Source organism: Heterodontus francisci, chromosome 27 (genome assembly GCF_036365525.1).
Source record: "Heterodontus francisci isolate sHetFra1 chromosome 27, sHetFra1.hap1, whole genome shotgun sequence".
In the NCBI taxonomy this organism is placed as follows: Eukaryota; Metazoa; Chordata; class Chondrichthyes; order Heterodontiformes; family Heterodontidae; genus Heterodontus; species Heterodontus francisci.
In genome coordinates, this window is record NC_090397.1 from 51,824,748 (window position 1) to 51,848,733 (window position 23,986).

General features: G+C 43.4%; 2 protein-coding genes across 9 annotated transcripts in view; one reads left to right on the forward strand and one right to left on the reverse strand.

Moving 5' to 3' along the window:
• The window catches only part of tymp (thymidine phosphorylase), a 67,260-nt gene that overhangs the window by 29,142 nt on the left and 14,132 nt on the right, over positions 1-23,986 (reverse strand). For 2 of the 8 annotated variants that reach the window (XM_068059344.1, XM_068059337.1), the window contains exons 1-4: positions 23,293-23,447; positions 16,568-16,718; positions 9,578-9,780; positions 340-438 (exon numbers count right to left, since the gene is read on the reverse strand). In XM_068059344.1, the coding sequence (XP_067915445.1) occupies positions 340-438; positions 9,578-9,780; positions 16,568-16,718; positions 23,293-23,373 (534 nt within the window). In that variant the 5' untranslated portion in view covers positions 23,374-23,447. The other 6 variants (XM_068059340.1, XM_068059338.1, XM_068059341.1 and 3 more) reach the window with 6 other exon arrangements.
• Positions 23,760-23,986, forward strand: part of LOC137384948 (ciliary microtubule associated protein 1A-like) — a 38,390-nt gene continuing 38,163 nt past the window's right edge. The window contains exon 1 of the mRNA XM_068059659.1: positions 23,760-23,821. The gene's annotated coding sequence lies outside the window, so the exon portion shown is untranslated. The remainder of the gene's footprint in view (positions 23,822-23,986) is intronic.

Below are 23,986 nucleotides of genomic sequence, written 5' to 3' on the forward strand. Positions count from 1 at the left end.
CAATCCAATGCAGCTGATTGCCATGATTTGAAGATTCAATGCTGCAGAGAAGTCTCTTATCAAAATGCTTTCTGAAAATTCAAGTAGACAATATCTGCGTTTCTCACATCAACTATCCTGATGATTTCTGCAAAACATGTCAAATGGGTAACACAGGACCTTCTTTATCAGATGCCATACTGGGCCTCATGTGGTTTCTGTCTAAGTGATATTGTATTGCAACCTTAATGATTCCCTCAAGCATCTTTCCTCGACTGACGACAAAGCGTCACCACTGTGAGGTTACACAGCCCTTGGTAACTCACAGCAACGACTTTAACCTTTCCAAACATTGCTTACCTCTTCCGGGTTCTTCATAATGTTGAATCCCGGGATAGATTCCAGCTTGTCCAGTGTGCCCCCAGTGTGTCCCAGCCCCCTGCCACTGATCATTGGAACCTGCAGAGCAACAACATCAAGTTGGATATTGATAAAAATAAAGAACTTGCATTTAGATAGCACCTTCCACAACCTCAGGATGTCCCCAATCCTTTCACAGCCAATTGAGTAGTTTTTGTAAAGTAGGAAAGGTGACATCCAATTTACACATAGGAAGCTCTCAAACAGCAATTTGATAAATGACCGGATCATTTTTTATCAAGTGTTGCTTCAGCAATAAATATGCGCCGGGACACCAGGGATAACTCCCCTGCTTTTCTTTGAATAATATCGTGGGATAGAACATAGAACATAGAACATAGAAAAATACAGCACAGAACAGGCCCTTCGGCCCACGATGTTGTGCCGATCCTTTGTCCTCTGTCAAGGACAATTTAATCTATACCCCATCATTCTCCTTTATCCATATACCTATCCAAAAGCCTTTTGAAAGTCCCTAAAGTTTCTGACTCAACAACTTCTTTTATATCCATCTGAGAGGGCAGACAGGACCTCGCTCTCTAACATCTCATCTAAAAGATGGCATCTCCGATAGTGGATCACTCCTTCAGTAATGCAGTGGACTTTCAGCCTGATAGCCTGTGCTCAAGTCTTTGGATGGGGACTTGAACCCACAACACTCTGACCCAAACAGAGAGTGCTACTAATAAGGCATGTCTGGCACATGTACCAGGAGAGTCAGTGTTTGACTGCCAATACCCTTTTAAGTCTTTTTCAGAGAATGCAGATTATTTTTGTGGCGTGTTTACATTTTCTCCTTTTCCTCACATCCCAACTCCCTGTAATTGTTTTTTTTTCCCTCTTCACCTTCCAGGAGCCTCTCATTCCATTCCTGAGTTCAGGCCGGTCATGAACCTGCTCTCTATCCTTGGAGCTTCACAAGAGGTGATCTCGCCTCCAATCTCCCATCCTCTTTGAAAACATAGGAACAAGAAGAGGCCATTCAGCCCCTCGAGCCTGTCCAGCCATTCAATAAGATCATGTGACCAAACTCTACCTACCCGCCTTTGCCCTAAACCCCTTAATACCTTGGGTTAACAAAAATCTATCAATCTTAGGTTTAAAATTAACATCTGGTCTAGCAACAATTGCTATTTGTGGAAGAGAGTTCCAAACGTCTACAACCCTTCGTGTGTAAAAGTGTTTCCTAATTTCACTTCTAAAAGAACTGGCTCTAATTTTTATGTCTTGTGTCCCTCGTCCTGGACTCCCCAAGCAGCAGAAATAGTTTCTCTCTATCTACCCTATTTATTCCCTGAATAGTTTGAAAACATTGATCAAATCACCCCTAAACCCCTAAATTCCAGGGAATACAATCTTGTGCATGCTCTCCTCATAATTTAACCCTTGGCATCCAGGAATCATTCTGGTAAATCTACGCTGCATTCCCTCCAAGGCCAGTGTATCCTTCCTAAGGTGTGATGCCAGAACTGCTCAAAGTACTCCAGGGCTTTGTATAGCTCAAGCATGACTTCGACCCCCTTATATTCTAGTCCTCTAGATTTAAAAGCCACCATTCCACGAGCCTTTTTGATTATTTTCTGTATCTGCTCAAGACAGTTTAATGATCCATTTATCTGGACCTTGAAGTCTCTTTGGACCTCCACTGATTATAGTTTTCACCATTTAGAAAGTACCCTGTTCTATTCTTTTTAGGTCCGAAGTGGATGACCTCACATTTGCCTACATTGAAATTCATTTTCCACAGATGAGGAAACATTTTGCCTCTGCCTTGTGCCTTGTCATGGCAAGGTGGCTGAGATCAGGACCTCACTCTGCTCGGAATCATGTCCCAATACTTCCCCCTCACACCAACTGACACATCAGCCTTTTCTAAACACCAAAGACTTGTGGTTTCCCCAGGTTGCAGGGCTGTTAAGGACTTGAAGAGCCCTCTGCCTCACTGGCCCCAAGGTTCCAACCCATCCCACACTTAATATTCTACCCCTTGGAACCCACTTTCTTTATCAAATATCTATCCAGCATTCTTATGAAGTTGCTGGCACTACCCGCAGTTTCGCCAGAGTCTCTCCTCTACTTCTCACTATGGGTCAAGTAGTTCAGTTAGAACTGTTCACCTTCAACCTCCTAAGTCCCAGTCCATGCTTGCTGGTTGGAAAGTTTGTCATTGTGTCAAACAATTCTGTGCAAGAGGGCAAATAGGAACCTGGTCTCATGCTTTGCCCATGTTCCCTTGCCAATAAGCTCATGGATTTCTTTGTCATCGAGAGAGAAACTATTTGTACTGTCTCTGCTGCTTTTCCCTTCCCATTTCCCACCAAACCACATTCCTCTGATTCTCTACCCTAACCCTGAACCCCCACCAATCTTTAGAACCATGGAAACCATAGAAAAGTTACGGCACTGAAAGAGGCCATTCAGCCCACCGTGTCTGCGCCAGCTGAAAAAAACAGCCGCCCATTCTAATTCCACCTTCCAGCACCTGGTCCGTAACCTTGCAGGCTACAGCACTTCAGGTGCAGGTCCAGGTAACTTTTAATTGAGTTGAGGGTTTCTGCCTCCACCACCGATCCAGGCAGCGAATTCCAGATACCCACCATCCTCTGGCTGAAAATATTTTTCCTCATGTCCCCTCTAATGCTTCTGCCGATCACCTTAAATCTGTGCCCCCTGGTAATTGACGTCTCTGCTAGGGGAAACAGGTCCTTCCTGTCTACTCTATCTAGACCTCTCATAATTTTATACAACTCAATTAAGTCCCCCCTCAGTCTCCTCTGTTCTAAGGAAAACAACCCTAGCCTATCCAATCTTTCCTCACAGCTGCAATTTTCTAGCCATGGCAACATTCTTCTAAATCTCCTCTGTACTCTCTCCAGAGCAATTATGTCCTTCCTGTAATGTGGTGACCAGAACTGTATGCAATATTCCAGCTGTGGCTTAACCAGCATTTTATACAGTTCCAGCATTACATTCCTGCTTTTGTATTCTATACCTTGGCCAATAAAGGAAAGCAGTCCATATGTTTTCTTCACCACGTTATCTACCTGTCCTTCCACCTACAGGGACCTGTGGACATGCACTCCAAGGTCTCTCACTTCCTCTACCCCTCTCAATATCCTCCCGATTATTGTGTATTTCCTCACTTTATTTGCCCTCCCCAAATGCATTACTTTTCTGACCAGTCTGCCATATGGAACCTTCTCAAATGTCTTACTAAAATCCATGTAAACAACATTCACTGCACTACCCTCATCAACCCTCCCTGTTACTTCCTCAAAAGATTCAATTAATAGCCGTTTAGTATTACAGAGCTTGAGTATTGCTGAAAATGGAGACATGTTATTGAAGCTTTTCGTCTAGCACTCATCAGGAAAATTGCAAGAATAACCAATGCAAGGGAAAACAACAACTTATATTGCATGAGAAGAGAGTGCTGATTGGTTGGCAAGTGACTGATTGGTAGAGGCATTGCCATGGCTAATGCACCGGTGACTAAAAGTTAACTGCCAAGCTTTGCTTAAAATTTAAACCAGGCACCTTGACTCTGATTAGTCAAGGCATTGCCCTGAGGAACGAACCAGTGAATGGCTATCACTTATTTTGTTTAGCTGAAACAGGCGCAATGTTTGTACATATTCTTTCTGTCTGCAAAGAACAGGGCCCTGTTTATTAATATATGTAGTTTCCAGTACATGCAATTGCGCCACACTGCAAACCCTACTGACAATCTTAAATTGGTTGTCAGCGTAATTCTTAGCACACTGTGGATTATTTAGCAAATGTTGCCCAATCGCAGTATCACACCTAATGTTGAACACTGTGTTTTGAGTTTTGCAAGCACGAGCTGGTTGGGTACAGCCCTTACCTTGCCCATTGTGAACAGCAGAAGGGACATGTTATTTGATACGATACACCAGTTTTTGGAATGTACGGCCTATATATGAATTTCAATGCCAGTGTGATTCTAGGTATATAGGCCGTATCTCCCAAAGACTGACGGATCATATCAAACATGTCCCTTCTGCTATTCGCAACAGGGCCCTGTTCTTTGCTGACAGAAAGAAAATGTACAAACATTGTGCCTGTTTCAGCTGAAGAAAATAGTTGATAGCCATTCGCTGGTTCATTCCTCAGGGCAATGCCTTGACCAATCAGAGTCAAGCTGCCTGGTTTAAATTTTAAACAAAGCTTGACAGTTAACTGTTAGCCACCGTAAACTGTTGCATGCACTATGGCAACGCCTCTACCAATCAGAGTTCACTTGCCAACCAATCAGCACTCTCTTCACATGCAGTATAAGTTGTTGTTTTCCCTTACATTAGTTATTCTTGTGATTGTCCTAATGAGTGCAAGATGAAAAGCTTCGACAACATGTCTCTATTTTCAGCAATACTCAAATTCAATTAAATTAGTACGACACGACCTTTCCTTAACAAATCCATGCTGACTATCCCTGATTAATCCATGCCTTTCCAAGTGACAGTTTATCCTATCTCTCAGAATTGATTCTAATAATTTACCCACCACCAAAGTCAGACTGATTGGTCTATAATTATCTGCCCTGTCTCTCTCATCCTTTTTAAACAATGGTACAATGTTCGCAGACTTCCAATCCTCTGGTACCTCGCCTGTCTCTAGCGAGGATTTGAAAATGATCCTCAGAGCATCTGCTATTTCCTCCCTGGCTTCCTTTAATAGCTTGGGATGCAATCCTACCAGCCTGGTGATTTATCCACTTTCAAGGATGTCAGCACCTCTAGTAATTCCTCTCTCATTATGTTTATCGTATCTAATATTTCACACTCCTCCTCTTTAACTACAATGACTGCATCATCCCTCTCCTTTGTGAAGACAGAGACAAAGTACTCTTTAAGAACCCTGCCCACATCTTCTGCATCCACGCATAAGTAACCTTGTACATCTCTGATAGGCCCTATCCTTTCCTCCTCTTGCTCTTAATGTATTGATAAAACATCTTTGGGTTTTCCTTGATTTGACCTGCCAATATTTTTTCATGTTGTCTCTTTGTTTTTCTAATTTCCTTTCTTACTTCACCCCTGCACTTTATATATTCCTCTAGGCTTTCCAAAGTATTAAGTTTTTTGTGAATGTCAGAAGCTTTCTTTTTTCTGCTTTAATTTATCCTGTATGCTTCTAGATAACCAGGGAGCTCTAGATTTGGCTGTACCACCCTTTATCTTTGTGGGCACATGTCTACACTGTAGAGGCTTGCCTTAGGTTGAGAAAAAGAACCCAACCCGAACCCGACCAAATCACAGCAGACCCGAGCCCCACCTGGCCCTAATCCCTCCGATTTTGCCCCAGCCCCAACCCGACCCAAACCCGCCACTACTCGGCCTGACCCGAACCCAACCTGACCATCACTTTACTTACCTTCCCACTGGGAAGATCCACCGAGCTGCAGCGCATGCACGATGACGTCAAATTTTTTTAAATTTCAATACTTACCGGCAAAGCACTTACCATGTGTGTCCGGCCCGACCCGACCCGACCCGACCCGACCCGAGCCCGAACGTCGGCCCCGGAAGATGGGCCCGACCCAATCCGAACCCGACACATGTCGTCGGTTCCTGTCGGGTTCGGGTCGGGTAGCAGGCCTCTACTACACTGTGCCTGTAGCAGCTCGCTTTTGAATGCCTCCCACTGGTTTACCACTGATTTTCCTTCAAGTAGCTGTATCCAGTCCACTTTCACCTGATCACCTCTCAGCTTCATAAAATCTGCCTTCCCCCAATTTAGAACATTTACTTTATTTATTTAGAGATACAGCACTGAAACAGGCCTTTCGGCCCACTGAGTCTGTGCCGACCAACAACCACCCATTTATACTAACCCTACAGTAATCCCATATTCCCTACCACCTACCTACACTAGGGGCAATTTGCAATGGCCAATTTACCCTATCAGTTGCAAGTCTTTGGCTGTGGGAGGAAACCAGAGCACCCGGCGAAAACCCACGTGGTCACAGGGAGAACTTGCAAACTCCACACAGGCAGTACCCAGAATCGAACCCAGGTCCCTGGAGCTGTGAGGCTGCGGTGCTAACCACTGCGCCGCCCTTCTGTTCCATCTTTATCCTTTTCCATAATAATGTTAATTCTAACTGTATTATTGTCACTATCTCCAAAATGGTCACTCACTGCTACTTCATCCACTTGCCCAGCTTCATTTCCTAAGACTAAATCTACAATTTCGCCCCCTCTGATTGGGCTTGTTACGTGCTGGCTAAAAACATTCACTTGAATGCAGTTCAAGAATTTTGTGTCTCTGTGCCCTTCACACTCTTTGTATCCTCATTGATATTAGGGTAGTTGAAATCCCCAACTATTATTGCCCTATTGCACTCAGACATTTGCCTATATATTTGTTCTTCTATCTCCCTATCACAATTTAGGGGTCTATAGTACACTGCTAGTTGTATGGCTGCCCCTTTTTTATTTCTGAGCTCAACCCATATGACATCATTTGATGATTCATTGAGCATATCATCCCTCCTCATAGCTGTAATTGATTCTTTAACCAATAATGTTACACCTCTTCCTTTTGTATCCCCCTGTCAATGTGCCTGAAAACTCTATATCCAGGGATGTTGAGCTTCCATTTTGCCCCTCTTCAAGCCAAGTTTCCATTTAGCAATGACATCATGCTGCCATGTGTCTATCTGTGCCCTCAGCTCATCGGCTTTATTTGCTATACTCCTTGCATTTAAATAAATACCTTTTAACACAGCCAAATTCCTCTGCTGTACACCTTTTAACCTTTGCTTTTTCAGTCTTTCAGAGTCACTTGCTAATTTTCTACCTCCAGTACCTTGCTCTGAATTTGATTCTATCTGAAACTGCCCTCAGATTCCCATCCCCCTGCCAATCTAGTTTAAATCATCCCCAACAGCACTAGCAAACCTTCCTGCAAGGATATTCCTCCCAGTTCTGTTCAGGTGTAGACCATCCAGCTTGTACAGATCCCATCTTCCGCAATGCCCCAGAAATCTAAAGCCCTCCCTCCTGCACCAACTCTCCAGCCACGCATTAATTTGGTGTACTCTCCTATTTCTATACTCACTAGCACGTGGCCTTGGGAGTAATGTGGAGATTACTACCTTTGAGGTCCTGCTTGCTAATCTCTTTCCTAACTCCCTAAACTCAGCCTGCAGGACCTCATCTTTTTTTCTACCTATAATCGTTGGTACCAATGTGGACCATGACCTCTGGCTGTGCACCCTCGCCCTCCAGAATCCTCTCTAGCCACTCGGTGATATTCATGATCCTTGCCCCAGGGAGGCAACATACCATCCTCGAATCACGTCTGCGACCACAGAAACGCCTGTCTGTTCCCCGAACTATAGAATCCCCTACCACTATTTCTCTCCTGTCTTTTCTCCTCCGTCCCTGCACAGCTGAGCCACCCATGATGCTCTGGTCATGACTCTCGCTGCACTCTTCAGAGGAACCCTCTGTCATATCGGTACTCAGAACTGAATATCAGTTAGAAAGTGGGATGCCCTCTGGGGACTTCTGCACTACCTGCCTTGTCCTTCTCTGCCACCCAGTCCATCTCTGCCTGAGCTCTCTGAAGCTGCAGGGTGACCACCTCCTGAAACGTGCTAGCCACATATCTCTCATCCTCACGAATACAACTCAGTGACACCAGCCGCTCCTCGAGTTCCAAGATTCAGTATTGGGTTTCTTCATTTGGTGGCACTTTCTGCACATGTAGTTGGCTAGGACATGGTTAGGCTCCTGGAGTCCCCACATGGCACAGGATGTACATTCAACAGGTGTGAGCAGCCCTGCCATGCCTCGAATTATTTACTGACTACACTAAAATTGGAAACCAGCTTCTTCCACTGCATCGAAGTAAGAACCAAATGCTGTAGGGTTAAAAAAAGTAGAAAAAAGGAGCATCTCACCCCACTTCACCTAACTCCCCATGCACCAAACTCATTTCCACGCTCTGCTTGCAATCTGCATGCCACTTGCAAGCTGCACCTAGACCTGTGTATTTATACTTTTTGAAGCTGAAACTGCAGCAACCAGATTGGACTGGTTTGCTACTTAACTAATCAGCTACTCTGCAGTAGAGCTTTTTCATCCCTGCCGAAGGCTGGAAGAAACTTACTTTACTTTCTTAACTTACTCTACTTTCTTAACCTACTTTATCTAGAGGGTAAATCCCAGCTAAGTGCTAACTGCAAACCAGATTTTTAGAAAGATATTGACCCTTAAAATCCCCACTCATCAACTCATATCCCCACACTCTGCTTGCAATCTGCACGCCATTTAGTTTTTCGCTATACTCTCTATTTCTCTTTATGCCTTCTCTGAGCTCATCTTGTCACTGAGACCCACCTGCTGCACCCTTAATCCTCTTCTCATTGAATCGCTGAGCACTTATCTTCCATTCCTGGCCCCCATGTTGGCTGATATTGTTAATGGTTCCCTATCCTCAAGTACTGTCCCCGTCCTTTACAAATCTGCCATCAACACCCCTCTCCAAAAACCAATCCTTGAACCCTCTGTTCTTGCAAATTACCACGTGACCTCTAACATCCCTTTCCTCTCCAAAGTCCTTGTACGTGTTGTTGCCTCCCAAATCCATGCCCATTTTTCCTGCAGCTCCATGTTTGAATCACTCCAATCAGCTTTCTGCTCCTGCCACAGTATGGAAATGCCTCTTATCAAAGTTACAAATGGCATCCCATGTGACTGTGACTGGGCTAAACTATCCTTCTTCATCCTCTCAACCTGTCTGCAGCCTTTGGTTTGCTTGCCCACACCATCCTCCTCCAATGCCTTTCCATTGTCATCCAGCTGTGTGAGACTGCTCTCACCTGGTCCCATTCCTATCTATCCAGGCATAGTTAAAGAATCACCTGCAATGGCTTCTCTTCCTGCTCCTGTACTGTTACCTCTGGCGTCTATCAGGGGCTCCATTCTATTTCTCATCTACATGCTGTCAATCGATAACATCATCCATCTTCACTGCTGCCTCAGTCCATCTGCCGCTAAAACCCTCATCCATGCCACTGTTACCATTGCCTTCAACTATCTCCCGCTCAGCCTTCTATCTCCCATCCTCTCCAACCTTCAATTCATCCAAAACTCTGCTACCCATTTCCTAACTCAATCAACATGTTTTGTCTCTCTGCTTTTCTTACCTTGCAGCCACAGGCAGCCAATGCTGGTGCTAGAATGAGGCTGACCTTGTCCCCAACTCCTCCTGTTGAATGCTTGTCAACTATGACCCCAGACCACTCCTTTGGCCATTGCAGAACGGCACCAGAGATTTTCATCTCATGAGTCAGATTCAGTGTCTCCTCCTGTGTCATCCCCTGCAGACGAATTGCCATTAGCATGGCACCTGAAAAAGAGATTGATGGGGACTTGTCATGGGCAATGCAACCAGATCCTTATAATCACGGTGAACCAGCCCTTATTCAAGGGGTTGTGTGATGCCGCCAATGTTCAATATCACAGAAGTAGGACTAATGCAGGTTGTAGATGTGCACCTCTCAGCCCCACATCTGGGTAGGTTTGGGTTTACCCACTGTAAATCTGCAGGGTTTCTGTGAAACTCGTGAGCTGCCAATGAAATCAGCAACAACAGCCTGAACTCAAGACATCCAACATGAGTTAATCTAGGAGTATTGGAGGAAGCTGAAACCGTGTATAGTGAGACAGCGTACAGTGGATCAGTGAGCCCATGCGTGCAGTAAGTCCATGTGCACAATGAGTCAGTGTGCATAGTGAGTCAGTCAGTGTACAGTGAAGGATAATATCCTTTACATTGAAACCTGGAGGATTATAATCCCAGCTCTATAAATGCTGGAAAATGGGACTAGAATAGTTAGGTGCTTGATGGCTGACACAGACACGATGGGCCGAAGGGCCTGTTTCTGTGCTGTATAACTCTATGACTAACCCCTTTTTGGGACAAGCCTGGCTCCCCAGCTAATCACTTTCACTTAAGATTGTGAAAGGCAGATCTGACAGACACTTGAATGGGTCTGAAGAACTGATCTAACTCTTCCCAAAGAAAAGGAACCAGCTGAGAATATCACCCTCCTCAAGATAGTCTTTTTTAACAAGTTTTAGCCAGAATATAGCAACCCGGATATGACCATACGAATTAGGAGCAGAAGTAGGCCATTCGGCCCCTCGAGCCTGCTCCGCCATTCAATAAGAATTCCACGCTCCCATCTACCCCGATAATCTTTGATTCCCTTGCCTAACAAGAATCTATCTACCCCCGCCTTAAAAATATTCAATGACCCCAACTCCACCACCTTTTAAGGTAAAGAATTCCAAAGTCGCACAACCCTCTGAGAGAAAAATTTTTCTCCTCATCTCTGTCCTAAAGGGGCGACCCCTAATTTTAAAACAGTGCCCCCTAGTTCTGGACTCACCCACAAGAGGAAACATCCTCACCACATCCACCTTGTTAAGACCGTTCAGGATCTCATATACTTCAATCAAGTCTCCCCTCACTCTTCTAAACTCCTGTGAAAACATGCCCAACCTTTCCTCATAAGACAACCCGCTCATTCCGGGTATCAATCTAGTAAACCTCCTCTAAACCGCCTCCAATGCACTTACATCATTCCTTAAATAAGGGGACCAAAACTGCACACAGTATTCGAGATGTGGTCTCACCTATGCCCTGTATAACTGAAGCATAACATCCTTACTTTTATTTTCAATTCCTCTCGTAATAAAGGATAGCATTCCATTTGCCTTCTTTATTACTTGCTGTACCTAAATGCTAACTTTTTTGTGACTCATGCACTAGAACACCTAGATCCCTCTGCACCTCAGAATTTTGCAGTCATTCGCTGTTTAAGTAATACTCTGCTTTTTTATTATTCCTGACAAAGTGAACAACTTCACAGTTGCTCTCCATCTGCCAGATTTTTGCCCATTCACTCAACCTTTCTATATTGTTCTGCAACCTCCTTATGTCCTCTTCACAACGTACTTTCCTACCTATCTTTGTGTCATCTGCAAATTTAGCTACCATGCCATCGCTCCCCTCATCTAAGTTATTGAAATAAATTGTAAAAAGTTGAGGCCCCAGCACAGACCCCTGCAGGACTCCATCATATCCTGCCACTCAGAAAAATATACTCTCTGTTTTCTGCCAACTAGCCAATCTTCTATCCATGCTAATATGTTACATACTACACCATGAACTCCTACTTTGTGAAATAACTTTTTATGTGGCACCTTGTCAAATGTCTTCTGGAAATCCAAGTACAGTACGTCATTACGATATTATAAAGGTCCGGGCATCTCTCCTCAATAATGTACCTCCCCACTGAACAGCATACGGAGACAGGTTTGTGAGTTTGTGATACAGAAGTCTATATGAAATAATATATTTTCTAAATTGTATTAAATTTTATTGAAGAACCGAACATGCAATTCACATGTGATTGGAAGTCAATTGCACCAGAGTAGCAGAACCTTTACCACGAGAATTGCTGGAGTGAATCCAACAAATCTAAAGATCCACTGTGTGGTTCCAATATTTATACTGTTTTTAAGCTGCATAATTGTTTTTTACATATGGGGGTGTTACGGCTCCTGCAAGTAGGTTTGTCCCTTTTATTTCTCAAATAAGGCTGCATAACTGTTAATTTCTGGTTAAGATCCACCTTCTTTGATTTCGAAGAAAGACTAGGCCAGCAGCAAAGTGGGAGCCTCTCATGGTGGTCAATTTCCTTCATCACCTAACTGTTCTTCAAGATTATAATTCAGTTTCTTGGGTTAGGTTAGGTTTCTCAAACTTTCAGTTGATTGTGGTTTGAGGCTGTCAGCATAAGACCATTGTTACGATCAGGTGAGGAGGGGTCGAAAGGCTTCCCTCTTGTCTGTCTCCTTGTTTTACCGCAACAGGGTTTATTTTATTTTATTTTAATTTTATTTATTTTTTATGCTTACCAATTTAGTGAGTGTTTAACCTTTTTATGTGCTATGATCGTAAAAGAACCAATCGGACAGGTTTTCTTGAGTTTGAACAAGAATCACATACACAAATAGGTTACAGAGTGAAGAAGAAAAGATTGATTGGATTGGAGTCCAGAACAAATAAAAGAATATACAGTCTGCGGAGTCTGGTAATTCAGTGGTCTTCTGGCTGAGCTCGTGGTCGTGGTCCTAGACCAGAACAAATAAAAGAATATACAGTCTGTGGAGTCTGGTAATTCAGTGGTCTTCCTGCTGAGCTCATGGTCCTGAAGTTTCTGCCTGGTAGAGGTGGCCACATGGTTCAGGGTTTTCTTGGAGACAGTGATATAAATGGTTTTCTCTCCGGGTTTCTATCTGCAGCAATGATAGACTTGGATGTTTTGCAGCCCGCAGGCAGGGTTCGAACTTACAGGATTGCCTGGAGAGAGAGCAAGACAGACAGACAGACACCAACTTGGGTCCTCTACTGGTCAAAAACTGGTGCAAGTTTTCACACAAGTAGAGAGACTGTCACAAGATTGTCCAGTGGATTCTCTCTTTTCAATTTAATTAGATATTGTCTAAATTTCAATCTTTCAGGGTCCCATTGTTTCAGTGCTTGCCCTTTGAGGTGGGACATTAACCAGACATTCATCTCTACCTCAATACCTTGGTATGTGAGGTGTTTCTATGCAAATTGCGGTGGCTATTTTAGCTGCATTCTTTTTAAAGGTTAATGCAAGTTCTTTGTCTCCTGCTTTCTTTTTAAAGTTTAATTCAGATTTCTTATCAACTATTATACTGTGGTAGCTTGCGTGATCAGTTGCAAACTTTGTTATCAATGTTTTAGTGTATGATGAGGTTTGTGACTTTTTAGAAGTGAATCTCTCTTACCAGAAGCTGCATCTATGCTCTAAGATGAGGCAAGCCCTTCAACATAGGGATATATCTGAGGCATGCCTATGAACTTTTTTTAACCTTTTAGGAAGATGAACCTTGCTTTTAATTTATTAATCCCTAATTCATAGGAAGATAACTTTTTAACCTTATAACCCCTTATTATAGCTGGATTCCTTCACACCCAATATACATCTCTTGTTCCTAGTTGAGTAAAGAACAAGGAAATGCAGCATTGGCATAGTCAACACAGACAGCCCACTGATGATTGAGTTCATCATGCAGAGACTTGGGTCACACAGCAGGGCAATGATTACTAAAAACAAGATCACATCTATTTCCCTGTTGAGAATCTCCAGCAATTTTTATAATCCCATCATCATAGAAGCAGATAAATGACTGCAGTCACAGAAATAAACAATGGTTCTTCAATTTTTTTTAAACCACTCTGGTATTAAGTTAGAACCTGATGGCAAGGCCCAGCAGACTGGTGTCCATGAACTGTGTAAATACTTGTGTTTTGTCATTTTGTTTAACTGTGACTTTTTTTAGTTTTTTGCTTATTTTCGTGACTTTATGGTATTTTTACTGATTTTTCCCAGATTTGTTTGGCTCCACTTCTTTCCCCCGAATTTAATCTCATTTTTATCAAATGATGAAAATAATGCCTATAAAAGCCCCAGGCTTTTAATTTGGCAAAAAAACATGAATTTACAGATCCTTCTGCATAATCAGTTGTGTAACACTTGTATCTTTAATAAAGAACACCTGACTTACTGTGATCCACTGGTGATTTACATTTACAGTGTCACTGATTAAAAGAAGCAGATATTTAGACTCAGTTCTGGGGCATTATATTCCTTTTTCAGATAATTATTCCAGTGCCATACATCAATATTAAAGGCAATCGGCAAGGAAAACACAGCTCTCCCATTTATAAAGAACAAAGAACAAAGAAAATTACAGCACAGGAACAGGCCCTTCGGCCCTCCAAGCCTACGCCGATCCAAATCCTCTATCTAAACCTGTCGCCTATTTTCTAAGGGTCTGTATCTCTTTACTTCCTGCCCATTCATGTATCTGTCTAGATACATCTTAAAAGACGCTATCGTGCCCGCGTCTACCACCTCCGCTGGCAATGCGTTCCATGCACCCACCACCCTCTGCGTAAAGAACTTTCCACGCATACCCCCCCTAAACTTTTCCCCTTTCACTTTGAACTCGTGTCCCCTTGTAATTGAATCCCCCACTCTGAGAAAAAGCTTCTTGCTATCCACCCTGTCTATACCTCTCATGATTTTGTACACCTCAATCAGGTCCCCCTCAACCTCCGTCTTTCTAATGAAAATAATCCTAATCTACTCAACCTCTCTTCATAGCTAGCGCCCTCCATACCAGGCAACATCCTGGTGAACCTCCTCTGCACCCTCTCCAAAGCATCCACATCCTTTTGGTAATGTGGCGACCAGAACTGCACGCAGTATTCCAAATGTGGCCGAACCAAAGTCCTATACAACTGCAACATGACCTGCCAACTCTTGTACTCAATACCCCGTCCGATGAAGGAAAGCATGCCGTATGCCTTCTTGACCACTCTATTGACCTGCGTTGCCACCTTCAGGGAACAATGGACCTGAACACCCAAATCTCTCTGTACATCAATTTTCCCCAGGACTTTTCCATTTACTGTATAGTTCACTCTTGAATTGGATCTTCCAAAATGCATCACCTCGCATTTGCCCTGATTGAACTCCACCTGCCATTTCTCTGCCCAACTCTCCAGTCTATCTATATTCTGCTGTATTCTCTGACAGTCCCCTTCACTATCTGATCCGGATTTCTTTCTGTTTTACCAGTAGTCTTGTAATTAATTACAGAATCACAGAATCAGTACAGCACAGAACAAGGCCATTCTTGCAATCGTGTCTGCCCTGGCTCTCTGATAGAGCAATTTACCTAGTGCCACTCCCCCGCCTTCTCCCCGTAGCCCTGCACATTCTTCCTTTTCAGATAACAATCCAATTCCCTCTTGAATGCCTCGAATGAACCTGCCTCCATCACGCTCTCAGGTAGTGCGTTCCAGATTCCAACTACTCACTGCATGAAAACTTTTTTCTTCATGTCACCATTGCTTCTTTTTCCAATTATCTTAATGTTGTGCCCTCTTGTTCTCGATCTTTCCATCAATGGGAACAGTTTTTTGCTATCTACTCTGAGTAATTGAGGTGGTTAACCAAGATTTGATGCCTTCAATGTAACCACCCAGTAGCTCATCCAAATGGGTGTTTTTCATATGTGAGCCTGGGCGGTGAGTGTCACAGGTTAGTCAGCCATGGGGGAAGTATCACAACACAGTGGCGCAGTGGTTATCACCGCAGCCTCACAGCTCCAGGGACCCGGGTTTGATTCTGGGTACTGCCTGTGCGGAGTTTGCACGTTCTCCCTGTGACCACGTGAGTTTTCGCCGTGTGCTCCGGTTTCCTCCCACAGCCAAAGACTTGCAGGTGATAGGTAAATTGGCTGTTGTAAATTGCCCCTAGTGTAGGTAGGTGGTAGGGAATATGGGATTACTGTAGGGTTAGTATAAATGGGTGGTTGTTGGTTGGCACAGACTCGGTGGGCCAAAGGGCCTGTTTCAGTGCTGTATCTCTAAAATTAAAAATAAACTGAGCTACTTCCATACAGAGAAACCTTTCGCTCTGGTGGGAGAATCCAGAACAAGGGGGCATAATCTTAATATTAGAGCTAGGCCATTGAGGAGCAAAATCACACAAAGGGTTGTGGAAATCTGGAATTCTCTCACCAAAAAGGCGGAGGATTCAGGGGGTCAATTGGAGTTTTCAATCAAGGGATATGGAGATAAAGTGGGATAGATCAGCCAATGTCTAATTGAATGGCTTGAGGGGCTGAATGGCCTCCTCCTGTTCCTATGTAACAGGATCTAGAGGTTGAATGGCTTCCTGTTCCTATGTTCTAACTGGAGCCACTGAATGCCATTTAAGTGTGGGGACCCTGGTTGATTTTCCCACTCCCAAGCCACAGATTCAGTTCGTAATCGTAGTTGTCACTATTTTTCTGGTTGAAACCAGTACAGATTGTGTATTGAAGATGTCTGGGACAGGACTGGACTGGACTGAACTGCTCTGTTTGGCTCAGTACCACGCTAGGCACTATATTTAAACAAGACATCAAATGAATTCCAATGCGGTCTGGTATCAGGCAGACACTTGTCACACTTGCAGATGCCATGCATACAGATTTAAGACAATTAAAAAAGAAAGAGAAAGACCATCTGTAAGTGTTACCTATCTGGCTGTCTTGGATGGTTTGGTTCGTTACACCTTGCACAAAATAACGGATTTCTTCCGCGTTTAAAGCCTGTTTGTCTCGTTTCTTCCGAATCATTTCTGGGACGCTAACACGCAGTTGGCTGGTGCACATTTCCTTTGTGTTTGCCTGAAGAGGAAAAGAAGTCAACCATTGAGGAAATGTAAGACTGAGCCCAAAGGAATAGACGTCAAATGTAGAGTACAAATGTTGCTTCATCTACAGAAGATTTCAATCAAGTCCATTAAACCCCTGCTCAACCTTCTCAGTTTGAGTAAAAGCTGCCCAATTGCTCCTCCACTCAGGCCTCTCACCACTTTCTCCAGAGCTATTTATGCCTTCTATAGTAACGAGACCAAGTCATCATGACTCCGCTTTTGTGGTCAATCCCTTGGATATAAACCCCATAATCCCTTAACAATTTTTATCCATTTGACCATCATTAACCAATTTCTGTATATGCTCACTGATACCTTTGCTTCTTCTGTGCATATACCATTTAAGGTATATTCACCATTCTTTACTACTGTTCCCAAAATTTATCACCTCATGATTCTTCTCTATTAGTCTGCATCCACCACTTATTTGCCCATCTAGTCCTAGATACCCATTAGCAGTTGACTGCTCCTCTCAATTTGATATAATCATCACAATTTGCCAACTATTGGAATAAAATCCTAGAATTTATAACATCCACAGAAGCACACTTTCCAACATGGCCTTGTTAGAAGTCACCAGAAGGTACCCTGGTTGATTTTTTTATTTCCATGCATGGCCCAGGGACATTGATGGAACAAAATTGGATATCCCCACAAAAACGGGCACAGGGAAAGCAATGGAGGATTAACCGCTGTTTGTTGCTTCCGATACAGGCAGCATGCAAACTTTGTGCTGCCCGCTTATTTAAATGATTGTATCATCCAGCCAACACTAAATGCATTATTGAGTAACTGCCCAACTCAGTAGGGGGCCCAAGTTCATGCGAGGCTAGTATCACTTAAAGTTAGGCTGCATGACTTAAAGCCAGCCTGCACCTCCTAAAGCAGAGGTGCAGTCTGACTGGAGCAGGTGGTGGAAGTGGCTGGGGAAGAGTCTGACTGCAAGAAGAGTGACTATGGCGCAACAGGGGAAAGAGTGTACTCCAAGGTTCTCAAATGTAGCACTGAAGGCCTTGGTGCATGAGGTGGAAAGGAGGAGAGATGTCATCTATCCACGGGTGACCAGGAGGCCCACAAGACACTGCAAAGGCTGTGGGACCAGATAGCTGCAACAGTCAATACCAGCAAGGTAGCCCCCAGAACCTGGATGCAGTGCCCAAGAAGCTCAATGAGCTCACACGCATGGTCAAGGTCAGTGAATGCATCTTCAAATGCATATATTTCAACTGAACCACAAACCTCACACATTGCTGAATGCACCACACTCCCGTGACTAACTTACCAACAATCTCTACCATACTTTACATTCACAGCTTCACATCACCCTCATACACTAAGGGCTAAATTTAATGATTCTGCCACCAGGTGCCCAACTTTCTATCAGTCTTTGCCCGGTGATAAGAGTTAAAATCTCTCCCATTCATTCCAAAACAGATGAATTCCCTCAGAAGTGGTTCTTCATGACCAGGAACTCACTGCTTATGAGAGTGGTGGAAACAGAGATGGTCAATGATTTCAAAAGGAAATCGTATGAGGGAAATAAACGCAGGGTTACAGGGACACAGCGGGGGAATGGGACTGACTGGATTGATCTACAGAGATTCACATGGATTCCAAGGGCCAAATGGCCTCCTTCTGTGCCATAATGGCTCTACCTTTGTATACCTGACTGCCTGCTCCACACACAAACCTTTGTGCAAAGTGATCACTGTCTTTGCTATGCCACTGGCTTTACAACAATTGGGCATCTAGGGCTTCTGTAGTTCCCCTCAAGGTGAGAAGCAAATGTGACCCTTGGTCTCAGGGTAGCTTCAGGAAAGTTGGGCCAGTTTCTTTATAGAGGAGGCAACATAGTAACCTGATTGAAGCTTTCAAGATTGTGTAAGGGCATATTTGTAGACTGAATTCTGTCAAACTGGTTAGGGGCAAAGTTGAAAGAGATATAGGACTGATAATGAGCAATACAAAGCATGCCCAGTCATTGCAGTGTAGCAAACAAGAAAGTGAACAGAATGTGGAGCTGGACTAAATGTAAATCAAAGGTTCTCATGTGAAACTCTGGCCAGTGATAAGTTCAATTCTGGTCACGAAGGTACAAAGTCCTGGGAATGGTGCAGAAAAAGGTCAGGAGGCTAATCCGGAGTCTGAGTTATGAGGGAAGGCTCTAGAGCCTTGAAAGGAGGGAACTGAGAGGCCGCTGAGAAGGGAGTTGCAGAGGTTAATACGGCACTGGGTGGAATAGAGAAAGTCAATGCTGAGCACTGTTACAAGTTAAACCATGACCGTAAGACAAAGTAAAGGTCTGCTCGGGTACAAAATTGAAACCCGACCCGGGCCCCGAGTATTTAATTTTTTTTCTCACTCCACCTGACCTGACTATCATAATAAAGTTCATGATATCAAACAGGTTATTGTGCTCCACCTTGTCCAAATGTTATGATCCGGTTCATACGTTCCAGCTGCAGGCTATTCCTGCAGATGGAGTTGTGGGGAATCTGAGCCTGATCCCGGCACCAGGAACCAACGCCCACCCCCCCCACCCCACCCCCCAACTTTCACACACGAGCACTTTGTGGCCGAGTTAATTGGATAGTGATCAGGGGTACAAAGCTACTGATTTCCTTACCCCCTCCCTTTTTTAGTCGACACAGTTTTCGGAGGATTGTAGGGCTGTAGAGATTTGCAGTGGTGGGGGGGGGGTGGTGGGGTGGGTGTGCAAGGCCATGAAGATTTGAACATGAGCAACACACAGGCCAATTATCATTTTCTTACTGCTATTTCTAAGCTCAGTGAATTCAATACAGAGAGATTGGACTGGAAGCTAAATTGCAGTGAAAGAAAAGATTGATTGGATTGGAAAAATGGCAGATCAGATAGCAGGCTTTCCTAGTGCTGTTTGATTGTTAATGTACAGTACTGTAGATTCCCAGTGCTGTCTGATTATTAGTCTATGGTACTGCAGATCTGCAATACTGTTTGATTGAAGACTTCTGGTTGATCAGCATACACATAATGGCCAGCAACTCAAATAGCCTGCAAAGCAAAAAAAAAACATATGTTAATGTTGACAGAGTACGTAGGAAAATTTCTAGCATTGAAATTTAATACAATTTTACATAAAGGTTCGTATCACATTTTAAAAAGAATATATTCTTACCCTAGATTATTTGACGTCATGGTGAATCTCAACCCTCCAAAGCTTTCAGAGTGTCCATCTATCCTTTGAGAGCTTTGTAAGTTTTTGAAGCACTGCCAGATAAACAATCAGCAAGCGCTGCTTGTTAATGGATTTTACACACTGGACTGTCTTGTTCCTCTGTAAGATTACAGTTCAGTCTTAGAAGAGATAAAGCATCCCAGAAACCCTGATTTGAAGTATTAAAATTCAAAACAAATAATCTAACAGCAATCAAATACAGTTATGTATTTCTTGAACCTCTTTCTTCCAACTCCTTGAGTACATAAAATTAAAGATCCCAACTCGAGGAGCCGAACTAAGTTTTTGTAGATAACTTTCAAATACACACAAAGTATTTCTCTTTTCTGACAGGAATATCAGCCTGTCTCTTCTGAGACTTTCAAACAACGTCTTGACTCCCTCATGGTTTTTAAGCAGGCTTCTCATGAGATTGTCCATTTTCTCTCTACAAAGAAAGACTTGCACTTCTCTAGCACCTTTCACAACTGCAGGACGTCCCAAACCACTTTCCACCCAATCAAGGTCTTTGTGAATTGTAGTCACTGTTGTAAAGTAGGAAACGCAGCAGCCATTGCCCACAGCAAGCTCCCACAAACAGCACTGTGATAATAATCAGATAAAACAGAAACAAATTGCGTCAAACCATAGATTAAAAAGAAAACAAATAGCCTATTCTAATGAAGCACCCAATAGGCAGTTAGGTGAACATTTGATTTAGTAGTCTCAGTTGCAAACATAGCAAGTAAGTCGTCTGTAGTTTCAGTTACAGACATAGCAAGTAAGTAGTCCCAGTTACAAGCAGAGCAAGTATGTAGTCTCAGTTACATACCTAGTAAAAAAAAGAAAAGGTTTTATAAATTGTTATGTAAAAAAAATTAGAGTCAACAGTGGAAGGCTTAAGGGTAGTCCTCCGCTGGTTGATTGTCCTTCCAGCTATGCTGAAGTTCCTCTCACTGCTGCTACTGCTCGCCGGAATGCAAAGTGTACTTCTAGCCGGTCTGGTCAATTTAGGGTATGCAACACGGTGTTCCTTCCACCAGCCCAACAGATCACGCTCGTTTGCCATCGCCAATACAGCATGCCTCTGTGCTGTGTACTGCTGCACATCATCATTTGTGTCCACATCTTCATGAACATTCTCCCATTCAGCAAATTCGCTCGCTGCTTTTTTGGCAGCTGTAGGATCATTGTAAACCACTTTTGTTTCCTTCACAGGGTCTTCTGTTTTAAAGTTGTTAATAAGTCAAAATACTTCAGAACAAACTTCTTCCCTATCATGGCTGGACAACATTTGCAGCTGATTAAATTTAGGCCAGAGAAATGTTGCTATCTTGAGCACATCATTTACTTCAACTTTCTTCAGAAGCCACTCTCTGTGTCATTGCCTGACAACTGCATGCATTGGAGTATCTGAAGTAAGTGGCATACAGAGTTGTTTAAGTTTCTCAAACCACAGAATTACCAGGTTCAAAGTAGGATACTGGTCTCCCTCGAGTTCCCTCTGAACTTCATAAAATGTTTGGAGGAAATCAACCAAAAACTGCAAGACATCACGGGCGATGTTTTCCAGCCTGTAGTTTTCCCCACGCTGTTCCAGTTTCTCGTGCAGCTCATGATAAATATCCTGAATTGACTTCAGTGTCAGATACACAATACTGTACCTCATTTCTCTCGTTGGATTTCAAGTTTTAGACAACTGTGCAGCAAGACTAGACTGTTTAACGTATGTCACCAAGGTTTTGGCATGATGTATGGTTTCTACAACATGCGGAGCTTCGGAAGCTAATTCCTTTGGATGAAGTGAATGTCGAAGGACTGTGTTATATACGTGGTCCTGACAATCCAAACATCGATATGGTCTCAGAGCAAGCATTATGTTAGCTCCTTGATCTGTCATCTAGACTAATTTACTTATATTTGCTGGGTCGAATCCAGAAGTATTCACTAGCTGCTTTAAAATCTCGCGCCTAATGTTTTCGCCAGTTTTGCCGTCCTCTAGTGGAAACATTGCTGGTGTTAAAACTTTGGCATGAAGTTTAAAATCTACTGTGATGGAATGGCAAGTTATTTACCTATAACGGATTTTACGGTAGTCAGCCGTCCACATGTCAGTTGTCAGTCCCACATTTAAATCCTTTAGTATGTCAGTAATCTGAGAAATTAGTTGTTTTCTCTTTTCTTTGGCCACATCACGACACCTTCTTGAAACTGTTCTTGGATTTGGTAACACACTTGATGCTGATACTCGACCGTATGTAGCACCCACATTGATAAGCTCTTGTCATAGAGTCATAGAGTTATACAGCACAGAAACAGGCCCTTCAGCCCAACGTGTCCGTGCCGGCCATCAAGCACCTAGCTATTCTAACCCCATTTTCCAGCACTTGGCCCGTAGCCTTGCATGCTATGGCGTTTCTTAAATACTTCTTAAATATTGTGAGGGTTCCTGCCTCTATCACCCCTTCAGGCAGTGTGTTCCAGATTTAACCACCCTTTGGGTGAAAATCTTTTTCCTCAAATCCCCTCTAAACCTCCTGCCCCTTACCTTAAATCTATGGTCCCTGGTTATTGACCTCTCCGCTAAGTGAAAACATTTTATCCTATCTACCTATCTATGGCCCTCATAATTTTGTGCTAGCTCAACAAACCCTTCACCAGAGACAGTTTGGAAAGGTCGAATATCCTTGCGACAGAGACTCACACATCTGTCTGTAATTTCTGATTTCTTGTGAGCGGGTACATTTTTTTCACTCATTTGTACAAACAAAGTTAGGTACAACTGACTTGTCTAGTCGGGTTCGGGTCGGGTAGCCAGGCTTTAGGACAAAGGGCATGGGTACAAACAGGAAAAGGACAGTTCAGAACAGATATTGAAAACGATTACTTTACACAGACTGATCGATAATTGGAATGGGGTTCGGGTAAGGGATTGGAGGCAAGAACTCTGGGCAAGAAATAGTTGAGGAACATGGTGAGACGATGGATCAGTAGGGAAGGGCCGTATGGTGAGGTGGGGTTGGGGATATGGTGAGAAGGTAGGTAGGTGGGGGATGAAGGATATGGTGAAAGGTGGGTAGGTGGGGTTAAAGGATATGAAGAGAAGGTGGGAAGGATATGAAAAGGTGGGTAGGTGGGGTTGAGGAATATGTGGAGATAGTAGGTAGATGGGCTAAGATTTGTCAGACAGAGATGTGTTTGCTGGCCTAATGGCCTTTTCCTATCCCTGAACACTCTTACTTTTTTCTTACATTCTGAATACTGATCAAAGACTGAGTGGCCTTTCAGTGATAAAGACAGTCAGCAAGAAACGTTGTACCTCTGAACGCTATTTTCTCCAGGGACAGACCTGTATATTCCATGTTTCACTGGATGTGGAATCCAAGACTGATTGTCCTGCTAGAATAAAAAAATGAAGAACCAATTCCATATTGTTAGGAAAATTTAGATAAGTATTTATCTGGTTCTGATGCTCCTGTGAAGGTCAAGTAATGCGCCGGTAAAAAATACCTTCCCGATTCAGAGTTCACAGGGTTCCTCTTCATTAATACAGGGCAGCACCAAAGGACGGAGGAAACACACAGTCAGACATCCCTGAGGCTTTACACATATAATTTCAATCAGGAAATCACTGGCTCAAAGGTGAATGTAGGGTGACTTGCAGCCAGACCCAGCTGCCAATCAGCTGATAGGTCCTGGGGGTGTGGGTGAGCTAACAGGACAATAAACTGCAGACTGAGATGTATCAACCTGTAAACTTAGCATAAACAGACAATCATTGACAGTTTCAAAAAAGCTGAAATACAGGCCTATAATCTACTCTCATCACCACCACTCCCCACAGGAAGATGGAGGGGGTGCAGGCCATACATGTTTCAGTAAGTTACTAATCGCTTAAAATTACTAGGATGTTTCGATCACTGTTGAGATCTCCTAGCTGCTGAAAGACACCAGGGAGGAAACCTGGCGGAAGAGTCAAAGGGCAGAATAGCTTACTCCTGTTCTGAACGAGCACTTGGACAGCTGACAGGAATTTAAAGAAC